The sequence below is a fragment of the Gymnoscopelus microlampas genome, assembly GCF_963454915.1.
Source record: "Gymnoscopelus microlampas genome assembly, chromosome: 21".
In the NCBI taxonomy this organism is placed as follows: Eukaryota; Metazoa; Chordata; class Actinopteri; order Myctophiformes; family Myctophidae; genus Gymnoscopelus; species Gymnoscopelus microlampas.
Window position 1 is genome coordinate 30,983,118 of NC_139958.1, and position 19,409 is coordinate 31,002,526.

Consider the following 19,409-nt stretch of genomic DNA (forward strand, 5'->3'; position numbering starts at 1 on the left):
ATTTGTAAAGCTACAATGATAATTAGGAGTATGTGTGTCCCCAGGACTGGGGTGGAAACACTGCTCTAAATGTTTCTATTCATTATGATGCTATGCTTTCTCCACACTTGTTCCAATCTTTCGTTATTGGCTTCATTTCAGGGTAAAATGGAAACTTGATTGTGATGTCACTTAATTTGGGGCCTGGCCAGGCACTTACTAGCAGTAGCTGATAGAGAGAGGCTTTCGAGAATGGGTGTGATGGTATTTTTTTTTCTTTTCGGGGAGGCTATTTCATACTAAGGATTTCATTGCTGTTTCTAGGTGACATCATACACCAGAGTATTGGAACAGGGGCATGGTTTGAAAAAGGCCAAATTGCCTTTTTTTTTTTACAGATTGTGTTTTTTTTTACAAGGAAACTTTTGGAGAATGTTGCCTGTTTGGATTTGGTTGCAGTAGCATGCGGTTATAGCGTCTGATGTGTTACTGAAAGAAGTGGTACATTTGAAACGTAGATGACTTCCATAGTGAGAAGTAACAAGAGGCAAAGTCACTCAACCATGGGTCAGGGAAACATACTGCCATTAACCATACCCATAAAGGCCAGTGTTAACATCTGTGAGGAATTGAATTGTTTCGGCAAGTTCGTACCCATTGGCTTCAACTGCTGCAGTGTGCACAGGCACGCGCAAGTCAGCCTCGTCAAAAGATTTGCACATATTCAGCACAAGCTATACAGTCGAGTGCTCCATCATCTGAAATTGGCTTGAAAGTCAATCACATGAATGGCTGCATTGCCAGTAACAGAGAAGTGTGTCTTCCGATAATACTCCCTTCCACTTCTCTCCCAATGCAAGGCCTCCCTCCATGAGCCGGTGGTGGAAAAAGTACTCAAATTGTTTACTTAAGTAAAAGTATCAATACTGCAATGCTCTGTTACAAGCAAATGTTTACTTGAGTAAAAGTACAAAAGTATTGTCTTCTAAATATACTTAAAGTACCAAAAGTAAAAGTACTAGTTATGCAGAATGTCTAAAATGTGTAAAAGTCTTTTGAAAATAGCAGATCTACAAGCTCAAAACGTGTCACATTGCGACACATTGTGAGCTTGTAGATCGTCTATTTTCAAATAGCCAAAGTTTAAATAGGGCTGAAGTGGTAAATGTATCTTTTGTAATAATAATCAAAATCTACAAAGTAACTAGTAACTAAAGTGTTCAAATAATCGTAGTGGAGTCAAAGTACAATATTTGCCTCTGAGATGTAGTGGAGTAGAAGTAAAAGTATAGAACAATGGAAATACTCCCGTAAAGCAAAAAAATCCTCAAATGTGTACTTAAGTACAGTACTTGAATAAATGTACTTAGTTACTTTACACCACTGGTCCCACTGGCAAGGAGCTTAAACCAAGCACATCATTTGGTGATGAGCTGCAACCACCTCTTGGTTTGCACTTGAACATTTCTGGACAGCCGTGCTGACCAACCAACCAACCGACAGACCGACACAGTGGCTTATACTAGCTGTGCGGTCGAAGCTTAAAAGCCGCCATATTTAGCATACACATGTGTATGTAATATAGCGCTGTGTTCGAACATGCTGTTTGAATTTGGGCAACGTGTGATTCCGAGTATGTCACTGAGTTCCTACGCTGGCTCCAGCCAAGTGAGGGAGCGGGACACACAAACAGCGTCAAAACGTAGATGAACACAGTTTCAATGCTGCAAACACATGGACACATGGACACCCTCTGGGTCTGGGTGTCCATGGACACATGGACAGACAGACAGACAGACAGACAGACAGACAGACAGACAGACAGACAGACAGACAGACAGACAGACAGACAGACAGACAGACAGACAGACAGACAGACTCCTGCAGAGCCATGCCGTGTTAAACAACAACAGCAAGAAGTTGTGAGAGTTATGAGATTTTGTTGCAAGCTCTTGTTAATACTTTTCATTGGTTATGATATTCATAAACTATCCACACAGCAGTAAGAGGATGACCAATAACATGAATGTATGTAAAAACTAAAAAACATGAAAAATTTGTGAATCTCCAGGTCTCAGTGAGACCTGGAGACTGCCCCTCAGTGATGGGCTAAATATTTAAATTGTAAATTATGCTATGATTAGAGTGATTACACAACTATTATTACAACTTATTCTACTATTACTACTACTAGATTATTATTACTACTTCCAGTACAAACCTATATACTAATAGTTAATTATTAGTATGTATGTCATGTGATATGATGGCCTCTCTTGGGGGAAAAAAGGATTTGACTCAAATGTTATAAACAGGCTAACGTGAATGTTTGCAATCCATTCTTCAACAAACGAGTTGTATATTTGACTCTCTTCTGTTTCCAGTGAAAGTGCGGAGCTGGCCTGAGACAGCAAGCAAATGAGTGAGATAACAGAGGACACAGGACAAATCACACGGAATCCCTCTGAATATTTTCTCTGGGACAAACACATCTGCTGACACGAAATGTTCTTTTCCCACACTACAGATGCACACACGTGCATGTGTGGGCACGCACGCACGCACGCACGCACGCACGCGCACTCGCACATGCACACGCACACGCACACGCACAAACACACGCACAAACACACGCACACACTCACGCACGCACACACACACACACACACTCACACACACACACACACACACACACACACACACACACACACACACACACACACACACACACACACACACACACACACACACACACACACACACACACACACACACACATACACACACTGATCCACAAGCACACCGGCTGACATTGTCCTAATTTTCATGTACTACAGACACAAACACACATAATACTACATATTAAATGCACTTATCATCTAGACAAGTGGTTCCCCACCTTTTCTTTCCTTGCAGCCCACCTTCTTACATCTGACACAAGCTAAGACCCCCCACACATGCACGCACAATCAAATGCATGCACACACGCACACACACACACACACACACACACACAAAATTGAGTTTTCCTTAACCAGTTATTTCAGCATTGACATCGCATTGCACACATGCCTATAGCAACATTGTAAGGCATAGCTAGGGCAGAATTGGGTCAGACAGACACATTGTACTGAGACGAAAACTGGCACGGTTCACATTTTTCATGACTAATCTGGAACAAAACCAGTCCATCTGCTAAATAACAATGATTTAATGACTTCTTGGTAACTGGACTCGCACGCATATTCTGCGATCACAGAGGTGTCATGTTGAGTATTGAACAACTTCCCTCTAAAAATCGCCCGATCATTGCTAAAGAGATACATTCCTTCCAAATGGAGCTGTTTAGATACATACCTAGATACTGTATATGGATTGTATGTATGCACTGTTTATATACTGTAGATTGTATGTATGCACTTTTTTTATATAGATTGTATGTATGCACTGTTTATATAGATTGTATGTATGCACTGTTTATATAGATTGTATGTATGCACTGTTTATATAGACTAAATATTATTTGCACGCACGCACTGCCTGCATGCATGCGTGTATGGAGTGTGTGTGTGTGTGTGTGTGTGTGAGTGTGTGTGTGTGTGTGTGTGTGTGCACACACACACACACACTCCATACACGCATGCAGGCAGGCGCTGAACAGAGCCACATGTGAATCATTATATAATGAATATAGAGCCACTGTATGTGCAAAGCCCACAAAGCAACAAAACGACTTGTTAGCGCTTCACATCTCTTATGAGACCTGGAGACTTCCTGAAGGGGAAAACATGTTTGTATTGAATAATCTCAAACAGGACACAATAGTCGTGCAACATCCACAAACCATTTAAGTGGTGGACCAAAGGAAGACAATCATAAAAGATAAAAAGAAGTCCCTCCAACTGTAGCTCCCTTAAGTGCAATTTATTGGCACATCCAGCAGTAACAGTGACTTTTCCAGCCAGGCACCTTTTGGAAAGCCATGAGGTTCTGATCATTACGCTCTGCGTGAGTCACGAGGACTCCAGTTAAAATACAACTCCCATCACGTTTTGCATGTGTCCCCTCTCTCTGACCTCAGTTACTCTACACTCTACTATCTATCTATCTATCTATCTATCTATCTAATGAAACCTCTGTGTGTGGGTGTGTGCGTGCGTCGGTTCATGCGTGTGTGTCCCAGGCATAACTCGGGACACACACACACACACACACATAACACCGTCCAACCTGACCTCACCCTTGGCGTGTGTGTTGCAGATGACCAGTGGGTGTGCACTGCAGTGCCGAGTGGGACTTTGGTTGTACTAGCGGTTTTCCAGAACAGAAAAACCACAGATGTCTGTCTCTGTCCGCGGGTCTGTGGAGGACACACCGAATCTCTGTGTCTTTGTATTCTCAACTTAAATTGTTCCTGACTTACATCGCTCCCGAGTCCCGACTTCCATGGTACCTGAGAGGTCTACTGTAAATAAATAAACAGACGGCAAAAGATAATCTTGAAAAACTTAGAGAGAAAGGTGTTAAGTTACAACATTTTAAGTTGCACGTTAATATTTTAAGTGGGTTTTGTTTAAAGCAATTCTGTATGTTCTGTAATTGGGTGTGGTCACTTTAAGAACAGAATGTATCAGTAGTCAGGTGACCTGTAGCATGTCACGTGATCACCTGTAACCAGGAAGTTAATTCAGTTTAGCACATGGCTGAGCACAGAGAGGCTGTGTATTTCATCTGTCATAATCCAGCACCTACATCATAGCCTTTTGATAGCATAATGGGTATGTACTTATTGCTTACATGTTTATGGATGATTGTAGATGAGTATGTTTTTCCTAAATATTCGTTTTGATTATGCATATGTGTATGTTTCAGTTTCACCTTCCTTGAATGTTAGTAAACCTGTGGATATGGAACAACTGCCTTCAGAGTCTTAATGTCAAGGAGGAGTTTATCTGACTGTCAATATATCTAGCTCTTATATTGAGGACAGTACAAAAGGTTTGTCCATAAGACAATTATGTCATATCTTGACAGTTGCAGTGTTGGCAGAGGTATGCAATCTACTGAGTGCAGCCTTTGACATACATTAAGGCTTGAAATCTGTGTGTGGTAGGGGTCGCGTGATCTAGGTGCCGTCTGTGGGTGGGGGTGACAAGACTGGCTCTGCCAACTATCAGGCACACCTGCGGCACATCAGGCAATTGGGTCATGGTAGTTACCGGGCTGTATTTAATGGACCTAATCCTGTCGTTCTCTCTGTTGCAGTGAGGCTGGGTCCAGCATCAGATCCACACGCAAAACCATGTCTAACCTTTGTGTTTTTTGGAAAGCCTGTCTGAGTCACTCTGTGACTGCAAATGTCCTGGCTGTTTGCCACATTTGTGAGCAGTAATTTAAGCTACTGCTCACGGAGCTGACCCTGTGTTGCGTCCCTCATTCGGCCTGGGTTGTGACCTCGGCCTGGTAGTTTTTTGTTTTTTGATTATTATTTATTTACAGTAGCCAATCATTTTTTACCCTCTTTTCCCCCCCAATTTAGTCGTTACGCCAATTAATTCCTCCCCCCACACATTTCTGTGTTGTCGCTGCTGTATCCTACTGACTCACCTGCTAGTGAGGAGCCGTTTCCCACCGGGAGGACGTACTCCTCCCACCCGACACTCCCTGCCCCAGCCCGTAGTAATGTATACAGTGACAAATATCACCCTCCCCGCCCGGCTTGAACACGAGCCAATTGTGTTGGTGTAGACACCCGACAAAGCCGGATGAACCACGTAGTGGATTTGAACCCACAACATCCGTGGACCACCCGAGTGCCGTTTGTCAGGGTGTTTTTAATCAGAATGGGCTACTATTCAGCCTAATTTACCTATGTGTTATAGCCTATTAACACCCTTTTTTACTTTACTAAATATTAAAACGCAAAGTAACTTGCAGGCTACTTTGCATGTACTTTGAATTTACTTCAGTATTCTTATTTTTTTATGGGAGCAATAGTACTTTTACTTGTGTATAGATTCTCACTCATCACTGGACCAGACATAGGCCTAGTATAGACGGTATAGAGACTATAACGCTGCAGTGTTAGGCGTTATGGTTACGGTAAAGGTAAGGGTCAATGTTTGCCATGTAAGGGTGAAGGTTAAAGCTTGGGGAATGAGTGTCGTCAATGGAAAGAAAACGCTCTGTGTTGTGTACAGACAGAATGAGCGTCAAGTAAAAGTTCAAGAGGAAGCTCTGTGTTTACATGTGGTCTGCAAGGTCTCAATGTTTTAATTTAGCTCACTTCACCTTCTAAAAAAGCAAAAAAATTGGGTTGGGTCCATGCAAGTTTATTAGGAAAGGCCAGTGGACCTTCTTCGAGGCAAACAGCAATGAACTGGCTTCAAATATATTGTAGTCATGTGTATACAGTAGATATCCTTGAGGATATACATAACTGCATGGACGTATGAAAAACCTTTTGAGCTGTTTTTGTAGTGCTCTGGAACCTACAGTGATCTTGAAACTCACCTTACCTTACCTTCTAACTTACCTACCTTGAGTATAATTTCATCAAATGCTGCATTTACATGCAGTGGAAACAAATACAATTATACAACGTATATGTACTGAAACACTATGGGTACGAGGAAGTGCACTCTCCATCCATTCCAGTTCTACACACTAAAACAGTGTTAAATTAACTGGGAAGAATTTAACTGTTCTGAGTTGAATTAAGAGGATTTTACTGTGCAAGGCTCCAGATGATGTGTGAGAGGCAGTGGTGCTAGGCAGACCCTGGGGTAGAGCCCAGGGCTGAATGATACAGCCTCTCTGATGGACTTATCAACAGACACATTGTTCTGTGGCTGATCTCACACACAACACACACACACACACACGCAAACACACGCACACACACACACGCACAAACACGCTGCTCACTTGCACAAACATTCCCTGACTCACTCTCTCACACGTGAGCATGCACAAACATCTACAGTGCGATCCATAGACCACCACCTCATCCTGGTCGTATTACAACTACAACTCTAACGGTGCGTTTTAACAGCGGGCGATCAGGATAGTATTTTCCGGAAGTGCGTTATATGTCTATGAGAGGCGGCAACTACTGGCGATAGGGCGAAGTGGGCAGGGGGCGATGGAAGATGGATTTTCTTTATCTTTTGGACGATGTCGCCCGGCGATCGCCCGAGAGTCGCCCGCTGTTAAAACGTACTGTAATTCATAATATATCAAATATTTAACTACGGTATTTATAACATCTAAGTATTTGGTGACCTTTTATTTTATCGATGGCCACCAAATACTGTAAGATATCCTGGTACCTGCAAACAGGAGACAGAATAAAACAATGCTTTGTGATTCGCCCGTCATGCAGGTTAGATCACCAAATAAGCTAAGACAGACAGACAGACAGACAGACAGACAGACAGACAGACTAATTGATCAGAGTTCCTTTTCTCACCCAGTACAATCACCACGGTCTTCAGCAGCGACATCATCGTGTCGCGGTTGCGCCGCGGGCCCGAGCTGTGCCGCGACATCCTCATGGTCCTCTGGCGCACGTACACGAAGATGTGGGCGTACAGCGTCACCATGACGACGAAGGTGACCAGGTTGAAGACGGCCCAGAAGACCAGGTAGGAGTTGCTGTAGAGGGGCGCCATGTTGGAGCAGGTGTCGAGGCTGCAGATGCAGTTCCAGCCGACGCTCGGGATGGCGCCCATGACGATGGACATGGTCCAGATGATGACGATCACGACCACCACGCGGCGGTTGCTCATGCGCGTGTGCAGCTGCATGCGGAACACGGTGATGTGGCGCTCGATGGCGATGGCCAGCAGGTTGGCCACGGACGCCGTCAGGCTGGTGTCGATCAGGCCCTGGCGGAGGAGCCACGTCGACACGGTCAGGCGCCGGGTGTTGGGCCCCGTGTTGAACATCAGGTAGAAGTAGGCGAGCCCCGCGAAGAAGTCGGCGGCGGCGAGGTTGGCCATCAGGTAGTAGATGGGGAAGTGGAACCTCCGGTTGACGTAGATGGCGATCATCACCAGCAGGTTGGCGAGCATGATGAAGATGCACACGGTGATGCCCAGGCCCATCACCAGCTTGCTGACCGTGTTCCAGTCCGTGGCGAGGTCTTTGCCACTGCGGTTGTAGAAGAAGGCGATGGTCTCATTGTAGTAGCACTGTTCATTATCCATATCCATGGCTGGAGGTCAAGTGAAAGTTTTCTGAAAGACAAGGGATGAGAAAAACGCATTAACAAACTGGTGCTGATGGATGCAATAGCAGAGTTAAATAGCAAATACTTGTAGAAATAGTTTTATTTCCTGTATAAACTTGCTCTATCAATGTCTGTTCATGATTCGTGTAGTAGTGTGTGCGTGTGCGTGTGCGTGTTCGTGTGTGTGCGTGCGTGCGTTTGTGTGTGCGTGCGTGCGTGTGTGCGTGTACATGCCTTAGGCTTGCCCACTTGAATACTATCTTACCGACTTGAACCCTACAAGCTCACAACTCGTCACATTGTGACACATGGTGAGCTTGTAGATCTTGTACATTTTAGAGCTTGTACAGTAGATGTTTGGTGAAGATATTTAGTGTAGAGGGAAAATAGGAGGGGTCCTAGAATAGAGCACTGGGGGACTCCAGTCAACTAAATACAGGGATTAAGTGGTTAGGTAATCACAGTTTCAGCAGGTCAGTCATTTAGTTTCCATTTACTTTGTTCCCCCTTGTGAGCCTTTGTATTGTGTTGAATACATTGCCTTAAAAAACTAATCTGCCATTTGGGAACGGGAGAGTCTTGAATTTGAACTTAAATATAGGCTTCAGTGATGTCACAATGAACCTTTGAGAGGGCAGGGCAACACACCAGAGGCAGAGCTTTGGGAGGCATTCACTGCTAACAGCCATGCACTGTTTAAACTCCACAATGACTAATGAAGCAAACCAGTCCTACATCAGAGCTCTTGCTTTTAGGGCGTATTCTCACCTCTTGGGCCCCAATAGGCCAAAGTGTGTAAGTAAATCAAAGTGTTGTTTCCATTTGGTCTGCTTTCCAAATGAAGCAGACCACACCTAGTAAACAGAAGCCATGTGGTCGCAACTGTTCCTCCGTTCCCTGGTCAGAAATGTAGCGGGTAATAAGGGAAACAGATCTGTTTGACAGGCACAAAGGAAGAATCTCAAAGTCCTTTATTTCCAAGTACCTACGTAGTACACTGCTTGCCATGCCGTATATGTAACCGTATCATAGTTAGCCCCAAGGAAATAAGATACAAGTAAAGAATATACTGGTAAAGAAGGATGGGACCCGTTCTGTAGGATGGTCCATACACACATTGAGAGGCAATGAGAGCAGGTTGGACAAGCTCATGAATAAACAACATTTCCTAAAGATTGAGACATTTGTCAGATCATGGGTTGGATACATCATGCTGTTTTCTGATGTCATGTTATTGAGGTATCTGAAGAGCACAGAGTACGTTTCTGACTGGGCAGTTGGCCTATGGGCTAGTCATCATGAAAACTTGTTCATGACAGGCTGTCACTAATGGCAGTCTCACGATGACAGCCCATATAATACTTGTCAGAAACTTCCTCTGTGCTCTTTAGATACCTCAATAAAATCATATAGTGTGCACAACAAAAAACAATACGTCAGAAAACAACGTGTGATATCTTTTCATTTTACTTCTCTGAACCGATTATTTTACAAAGGTTGCAGTCATTCAAAGAAGTGTTTATTATTCATGCTCTTGGCTTGTCCACATGGCTCTCATTGACTTCAACGCATTCCATCAAAATGTCTGGCTCCAGTTTGCCTCTCAGTGCGTCAAATCTGCCAGCTGGAATTGTCAGACCAATGAAGTGACGCTTACTGTAGGTCCTTTCCTTATTTCTCTCCTTATTTACAGTAAGTGAAGAATGTGAGTGGGGATGGCTGATTTATCCTGAGTGCATCTCGTTGCACAACAGGTGTGTGTAGTCACATCTAGCTCGGGGACCAATTAGTTTGGCTCAGGCCATGTGTAAAGCCCCCGGTCTGACAACAGCGTCAGATGTGCCAGAAGCATCAGCTTCCCTGTTCACTTCTATTATATGAGCAGTGGTGGAACTAAGCACTGTACATTTACTAAAGTATTGTACTTAAGTACAATTTTGAGGTACTTTTACTTCACTGGAGTATTTCCTACTACTACTCAATACTTCTACTTCTACTCCACTACATCTCGGAGGAAAATATTGTACTTTTACTCAACTACAATTATTTGCTTTAGTTAACTTTAGTTACTAGTTACTTTGCAGATATAAAGTATTACATTATGAAACATACATTAACCACTTTAGCCTTATTTTATACCTAGGCTATTTGAAAATAGCCGATCTACAAGCTCACAACGCACCGCGACGCGTTGTGAGCTTGTAGATCTGCTATTTTCAAACATTTTAGTACTTTTACTTTTGGTACTTTAAGTACATTTTGATGCCAATACTTTTTTACTTTTACTGAAGTATTTTTTTTATTCTGGACTTTTACTTGTAACAGAGTATTTCTATATTGCAGTATTAGTACTTTTACTTAAGTAAAGAATTTTAGTACTTTTCCCACCACTGTTTATGAGAACAACGGTCGGAGGGGCCTGTTGCGTCACGTTGACGTCGCCTAAGCGTGTGAAGTCCGGCGCGTGCGAAGCGTCGGGTTCAACACTGATGAACTATGACCAACCAATGGGACAGACGCGCCCTGCGCTGACCCCTCTTGGCAGTCATTTCGCTTGCAGTTTTCTTTCAGGGAGCCAACACATCCACATCCAACGCATGGATGTAGTGGAGGGGGGAACGCAAGGCAGACAATCCAAAACTAACAAACTAACATCTTTATTTTTTAGAGTCGATTGATGAATGGCCTGAACGCTTTACACAGTTTACTTCACTGCTTAAATCAGCCTTCGACCACCCTACAATCTATGCTTCAGTCTGCAAGAATGTATGAGTTTTAGCCTCTGAGTGCACTGGTGGCAATGATATTAATTCGGATACATTTTGGGGTCGTAAACAACGCATTAGCCTACTGCATACATTCTTCAGGAGTCGATTTTTATACTCTCCGAATTAAATGAACACCCAGGGTTTTGCTGTGCAGAATACAGCCTGTTAGGTCGATTGGTAATTAAAAAAATGAACCACTCCAGGTTTCACTTACAAGACCACCTCTTTCAAGCACAGTGGGGTGCAGTTGTTTGGATAAGGGGGGTCGGCGGGTCAAAGTTCAATTCAAACACAATAAACAAAGCAGATGTTATAGTACTCAGTCACCACAGACTGAAGACAAGATGAATGGTAAAAGAAGCCCAAAAGAAATGCCTCACCTATGCTCCTCACCGGGCTCTGAACGTCTGAAGCCTCTATTTTAAATGATTTAATTGGGAACGATGCTAGTTGGGAATGCAAATCTCTGAAACGTAGCTAAATCTTTGCAGCTCTCTATGACCAAAGGAAAGAACAATACAATACATCATCAACAGTATGTTTAAATAGAGGACACGCTGCCATAGAGTTATTCAGAATAGAGCAAATGAAAATCCCAGGCCTACATTGATCAAAACTGTCAGAATAGGAGCACAGCTCAAAAACCACAGGCCACACATTATGACAGTGTACATGGACTGAGATCACATTAGCGAAGAGAGTTGTTAATATTTTCAGCTAAGAGGAATGCCTCTGACATTTGCTGTGTGCTTTGATGTGAATGATGTGATATCTCTCAATCTGTGTTACACTCTGAGGTGAGATATTTAGCACTTGGAAAGTGTGTTGACCTAACCTGATGAAAGGATTGTAGGCATGGAAAAAACCTCAACAAAGAAAATTACTGGGGCTGTTGCACTACCTTGAGACCTTTGCTTTATATACGTGTATATACAGTACATATATACTGTGTGTGTGTGTGCGTGTATGCATGCGTGATTGTGTGTTTAACAGTGGTGGTCATTACAAAAGGGAAAAAGCTGCTTACACGCTCAGAACCATGAACTATACTAGGCTATGGGTTGGAGAGTGCATGGAGTAAAACTCATTAGTGCTCAATGCTTGTTAACCCATAAAGACTGGGAACGCATCTGTGTCATTTTAGATTTCTTTGGCTATTCAAAAATAGCAGATATCCAAGCTCATAGCGCGGCACTGTGCCGCGCTATGAGCTTGTAGATCTGCTATTTTTGAAAAAAAAATGTTAGCAAATCTTTGAATACATTCTTTTTTAAAGTGAACATTTTTAACTCAAATCTTTGCTTCTCGGGGTCCCTGGAACAAATATTTTGAGGGTCCGCGGCCAAATACATATAATTTTGGGGGTCCTTGACATGAAAAGGTTTTGAACACACCACTGTACCAACATAAGTTTTGATTTTTTTTTTTTCGGCCGTGGGTCGTAATTAAGCCCATCCTTGACACTAAAACAAACAAGCACCCCTCACCCTCCAAAACATTCCCTTTAACATTTAGGCTAAGTCTTGTTTCAGTGATAGCCATCTGGGATGAAGCTGGAGCCAAATGTGTTTCATATGCATTCATTAAGACCGGAACGAGGGCTTATTAGGACAAAAGGTCACTAAGAAGGACTTTTAGCAACAAAACGCATACTGTGTTGTTTTCAGGTCACTAATTACAACATTGCACACAGAGGGTAATGTGTGTTTGCGTGCCTTTTGTAAAAGGTCTGCATTTCTATGGCGCCTTTTATCTGGAGAGCTTTAACAATGTGTGTTACATGAATTCATTTACACCAGTGGTTCTCAACCAGTGGTCCATGGACCACCAGTGGTCCTTGAGGGGGTTCCAGGTGGTTTCCAGCTAAATGATGGAGAGTTGGTAACCAATTGGACCCTTATAAGATCTTTAACTCTTGAGAGCGTAAAATGAAACCAAACGGTTTGTGTGTGTGTGTGTGTGTGTGTGTGTGTGTGTGTGTGTGTGTGTGTGTGTGTGTGTGTGTGTGTGTGTGTGTGTGTGTGTGTGTGTGTGTGTGTGTGTGTGTGTGTGTGTGTGTGTGTGTGTGTGTGTGTGTGTGTGTGTGTGTGTGTGTGTGTGTGTGTGTGTGTGTGTGTGTCTGTGTGCGTGTGGGTGTGAATGACGCCTGGTGTGATATGAGGCTTAAACATGTTTTTCCCATCTGGTCTGCTTTTACGAGTGTTCCTGCTTTCAGAAAACACAACAGAGGAAACCAGACAGCAGCAGCATGTCACACGCAAACGCACACGCACGCTCCGATCTTGCGCTATGTATGACTGCGATACACCGTAAAAATCGCCAGTGTTCATTAACATTCATTTAATAACTGTTACAAATGGCCCCAAATGGACTCGTACTTGGGCCCATTTTTTACTCTCTCAGAGTTAAATGAACAGTGATGATTTCACAGTGTATTTCTCTGTACTGTGCAGCAGCGTGCTAATGCAGCTAGGCCAGCTCTCTGTCACACTCCTAGACCGGAAACACCCAACCACTCAGCTTGAGCAGTGTGCTTCAGTTTGTCTGTTTTTTATTTATTATCATTGAGAGAGTGTGTGTGTGTGTGTGTGTGTGTGTGTGTGTGTGTGTGTGTGTGTGTGTGTGTGTGTGTGTGTGTGTGTGTGTGTGTGTGCGTGTGCGTGCGTGCGCGCGCGTGCGTGCGTGCGTGCGAGAGAGAGGGCAGGAAGTGAGCACGATGATAGCATTAATGATAAAGGGAGGATATGGGAATTAAATAATGAGTATTAAAGGTGAATTATGTGTGTGTAGGTCAAGGCTCAGCCTTCTGATTGCATTCTAGTATGACCTTCCACTGTACCATATCCTCTGCAGTTGCTGTAAATGATAAATCAGCAAGAATCAGTTCACTATAAAAAAAATAAAAGAAAATAAGCATTTTTTCACAAAAAAAAAAGACTTCCTTACTCTGTAAACACAAACTGTGGGTCATCCCACTACAATCCCCCCCACCCAGCCACAGGCCAGACTTACCCAGACATTTTGGTACAAATCCCAAACTTAAAAACCTGGAATTTGATCTCCCCCTTCACTACAGACTGTACAACCTCTGTTTATTTAATCTCCTACATGGCCTTTCCAGTTCACGAGGACTCTTAGCAGTTACAACTGCTTGCATATTCCCTCTCTCCTTTAGATAACCAGCAGTGACACCGAAGAGAACCATCTCTGCCAATATTTGGCTCTGAAAATACAGGAGATTTGCCATTTGGAGCAATTTGTCATGTTGAAATATTGAAAGCTATCTAAGCCTTAGCGAAGAGGGAGGAAAAAATAATGTTGCCTTCAAAATAAGAGAGCCTCCCGTGGAAGTGAGGGGAGTGATGACAGCCATGAAACATACACACTGTTGTCTGCCAAAATATTTGAAAGTTCTGCACCTCATCAGTAAAGAAAAACTCTGGACCACCCTTTGTAAAAGTTATACTATGGGCCCATTTTAAAGCTTATGAGTTTTGTGTGTACAGCTAGTTTAAGCATGTGTGAGTGTATGTATTTTGTATGTGTGTTCTGTGTATAGTGTACGTACATGTGTGTGTATGTATGTGTGTGAGTTCATGGGTAGTACTTGAAGAAGTAGAAAATACTAGTTATTTATTTGCTGAATGAATACAACAGAACAACAAACACTGTGTGAGCTCCAGCTTATCTGGACCTCTGCTTTGGAAATAAATTGTGACTGTGACTTTCAGTTTACTAATATCAATCATTTGTTGATATTAGTAAACTGTGTTCGGGTTATAGAGAAAATGTTGTGATTCTGACCACATGATCTTGATCCCCAAAACTTTTACTTGAGCAGTTTCATCAGCACAGGCTGGTGGTGATTTTCTAAGAGAGAGCGTTTCGCAAGATACGGAACACATTGGTGTCAAGTGTGACAATAGAACAATAAGATTCATTATGAAATATTGCAAAGTTGCCCTTTAATGTTGACCTGGGTGGCAGGGCAAACTTGTAGTCACAACTTACTATTGTATAACCAAACTAATACAGATATGAACCCTGCACCGATGACTGGGTCCATCAGCAGCCATTAAAGTAAAACAAATATAAATACAAATCGCCTTGCGGCTTTATGACCCCCCGATCCAGTTGTGGTTTACATCTATGTCTGTCCAGAATCATATAGTATACGAAGTGAATGTAGACTTTGAAGGAATTTCATGAACGTGTTTCGGGAGGCCACCGTGATCTTGACCTTTGAGCACCTACTTCCGTAGCACTTGCCCTAGCCTTGACGACCTTGCCTCCTCCAGACACAGCTGTCGCCGATGGAGTCATTTAAATACATTTTGTTTTTAATAATAATACAAATAATAATAACAATAGAAGTGGTGTACTAGGCAGGCAGTTCTAATGGAAAAAACTATGTAATAATAAAAAAAATATATAATAATAAATATATAAATTCCAACAATTTTCCTTTATCTCAGACTGGCTTAAATTGTCAGCAACAACATAATGTACAAGGCAGATCTAATCAATGAAAGAAACAATATTCTTGACTTCTGTTTTGTTCTGCCCGGCTCTACGACTTCCTGCATTTCCACGATAGGAATCTTTTCCTCCGTACCGGCCATGTTTGCTTTGAATGGCAGATTGAGGATTATTTGATTTGCCTCTTAATAGCAGTGCTACCATTCTGAAAGCTGTGTTAGCTGTGTTATGATTGATACTCTATCGCCCCCGACAACCAGGATCTGTCTGCTCCGGCCTCCTTATCTGCTCCGGCGGTTCCCGGAGATTGTTGGGAGACTTATTAAACATAAACACAGGGAGATATTAAGTTTAATAGTGCACTGTCTCCGTTATAAATATTGATATAAGTTTTCTGTCTTTTTTAACAGGTGTGAGAGTGAAAAAAACAACTGACAACATGACTCACCTGACCAGACTAAACATTAGCCCGCATTTATCAATGATTCTCCATTAAGCTTGATTTATCATTCGTCGTATGAAAGTGTGGCGCGTTGAAAAAAAACGATCTACAAGCTTGGATCTACAGTACACGTTCACAAACGCGCCACGGATGCAACGTGTTTAGATCTGCTGTTTCGGTGTGCCACACCGTCATACTACGAAGAGTAACTTAAGGCATCATATAAGGTCACTTTGGATAGTTTATATAAGGTAAGTAGACATTTGTCTTTCCACATTATCCTTCCGTCGGCCAAGCATTTCCTCGGATGCATCTCAGCACAAAGGTGCTGGGGAAACCTAAATATTGATGTCACACCGAAGGCTATTTTTAGTATCAGCCGCACGGGTCCGGGTGCAAGGCACACACCGGGAGCATGACGAATAAGCCATCCAAAAATGTGTCTGCAAATATTTCACAGCAAACTATATTCATATGCCTCATTCATACAGGTTGATTATTTTATTCGTGGTGAAAAATCAACATACTTGTCATGTCATGGCATTACACAAACAACATACAACACTTTGAAGAAAAAAAAATCCCAGTATGTAAGGACCTTTAGAGTTACAAATGGATAAAGTAACACTGAGGATTTGACTGTGTATTTATATCAGCCAGCAGTCAGTCATTGACTCAGACTTATCGATAATGACTCACGACCACTAAAACTCACTGAAAGATTGCCAAGACACTGTGGAGTTCACCGTTGCAAAGATGTTAGGATTTTTAGAACCCCTCCCTCAACCCTGACGCATTATATTATATTATGCACCTGCCAGTGAGCTAATGCCTGTTGTTGCTGATCAGATATGTTGGCTACTAACTTATGCACAAATACCAGATCTACAAGCTCACAACATTTGTGTTAGCTTATAGATTGGCTATTTCCGGTGAAGAGTTTAGGTACTGTACACCAAGAGTTTGGGTGTAGAAGGAGACGGGAGCGGGCCAAGTATGGAGCCCTGGGGGGCCCCAGTTAATAGTGTTTTAAAGGGTTAAAAAGTAGTGCTTCAGGATCATTGATTTCACCAATCAATAAATATCATATCATATACTGTAACACAATGCTCTTCCTCTGACAGATGGCATTTGATAAGTTGTCTTGGACTTGCATTTGGGGTCTAGACTTGACATCTCTGGATTTACAAAAGTATTGTCACTCCTTTCTCCTGTCATCGCAGGCTTACCACCATCAGATTATCGGCAAGACAAATCTCTTTAAACATGCTGTATGCCTGCAGGGAGTGAGTGAACAATGAAACAATCAAAAGTGTGTGTGTGTGTGTGTGTGTGTGTGTGTGTGTGTGTGTGTGTGTGTGTGTGTGTGTGTGTGTGTGTGTGTGTGTGTGTGTGTGTGTGTGTGTGTGTGTGTGTGTGTGTGTGTGTGTGTGTGTGTGTGTGTGTGTGTGTGTGTGTGTGTGCGCGCGCGCATTTGTGTGCTGATAGATCCATTACAGTTGGTGGGGGGCACAGCCCTTTCCTGTTAGTAATGCTTGCCCTTGAATGTATTTACTGTATCTGTCTTCTGTTTTCTACAACAGTGGTTCCCAAACAGTGTGTCAGGGCCCATTTTTGGGTGCACCATAAATGAAAAAAATAATAATTTTCAAATAAAAGTTTGAACATTTCTCTTTTGGGTCTCGAGCTAAAAAGTTATGGGAACCACTGGTCTACAGCACACATCTGACCAAGTGTCAGACGTTTAACGCGACGGTTGTCCAACGAATGTGGACATGCATTCTCACTCCGAACTCGTAATATGACTAATGTGACTTTAAAAAGTCAAATTAGATTTGAATTGGCTGTCATTAAAACCCCACCAATTCTGCTTATCATCCAATGTGTACATTGCAGGAACAATATTGAAATCAATTGTAAGTCTGACATGGAGGCACGATTAGACCCACTGCGTTTGAGGAAAGTGAAGAAAAAAACAACAACAGTATGAAACAACATCTAAAACAACTGATCAGATGACCACTTCTTGTGGTATAATCTTGTGGTATATTGATCTTCAAGGACTGACTAGATTTGAAGATAATGAAGGATAAATTAGTCCTCTGCGATCACAGCCACTGTAGTAAAAAGACCATTTCCTATGTAACAAGATATTTCCTTTCACAGATCACATTGTAAGACATTATCCCTGGCTAACAGTACGATCCATGATTGGTGGTGGGCACTCTAACGATGTTGCTGGTGTAGGAGCAGGGCATTTGCCATGTCAGATTGATGGTCATTCTAAGTCTCATGGGAGCAGTTACTGGAGCATTACTTGATTTACCGGTGTGCGACAAGATGCACAACCAAGTAGAACTATAAGGCTTTGGTCGCCAGACGGAAACACAGTAACAGTAATGTGTTTACTTTGAACACAACACCAAAGGACAATTATAAAAAAAGAAAGAAAAGGCTGTTTGTAACTTGAGGTATGTGTGCGTGCGCGTTCGCGTGCATGTGCATGTGCATGTGCGTGTGTGTAATGCTGCGTTCACACTGGCAGCTACAAAAGATTCAAAACTACAAAGCCACGCAGTGCGGCTGTCGCCGAGTCGCTCTTGACGTGTTGAATACGCTGGTTGATGAAGGAAAATAAAGCCTGGGGTTAGAAAGAAGATGGATCTAGTGGACGTAAATGATTAGTTTTCCCATATTACGAGCAGGTATTGTGTGGAGAGCGAACGTGAGTGGAAATGGTTAAACACTTTTTGTAGCTTTAGTTGTAGCTTTGCAGATTTTGTAGCGGTTACAAACGTCGGGCGTCGCTTTGTGTCGCTGGCTTCCATTGAAAATGAATGTTAGACTAAAACTGTGTATATGCCAGTGTGAATACAGCATAATGGTAATGGTCAAGTGACCACTATAGATAGAAAGAAAGAAAGAAAGAAAGAGAGAAAGAAAAAAAGAAAGAAAGAAAGAAACAGAGTCTGTTTGTCATTTCAGAGTTATGGTGGTTGTGTGTCTATGGGGAGCAGTTAGATGCCTAAGGGAAGTACTCACTACTATAATGTACAGGAACTTATTCCCAGAGCTTTCAACTGACCCTCCAATGGGTAGACCCTGCAGAGAAAGATCCTGTCATTGTGTGTGTGTGTGTGTGTGTGTGTGTGTGTGTGTGTGTGTGTGTGTGTGTGTGTGTGTGTGTGTGTGTGTGTGTGTGTGTGTGTGTGTGTGTGTGTGTGTGTGTGTGTGTGTGTGTGTGTGTGTGTGTGTGTGTGTGTGTGTGTGTGTGTGTGTGTGTGTGTGAGAGAGAGAGAGAGAGAGAGCTGTCTTCACAGCAGCCTGTTGAACTCCCGGTGCTGTAGGCTGAGAACAAAAACGTTGCTGTACCTAAGTGTGTCAACACACTCCCCTCATGCTTGTTAGCATGTGTGTGATAAAATATATACTGTATATACAGTAAGTGTGTGTGTGTGTGTGTGTGTGTGTGTGTGTGTGAGTGTGTGTGTATGCGCTTCTGCATATG

General features: G+C 42.7%; 1 protein-coding gene across 2 annotated transcripts in view; it reads right to left on the reverse strand.

The window, feature by feature from the left end:
- lpar1 (lysophosphatidic acid receptor 1) overlaps positions 1–19,409 on the reverse strand; it is a 65,063-nt gene that overhangs the window by 21,450 nt on the left and 24,204 nt on the right. For both annotated transcript variants that reach the window (XM_084046901.1, XM_084046900.1), the window contains exon 3: positions 7,451–8,219. In XM_084046901.1, coding sequence (XP_083903027.1) covers positions 7,451–8,195 — 745 coding nt within the window. In that variant the 5' untranslated portion in view covers positions 8,196–8,219. The remainder of the gene's footprint in view (positions 1–7,450; positions 8,220–19,409) is intronic.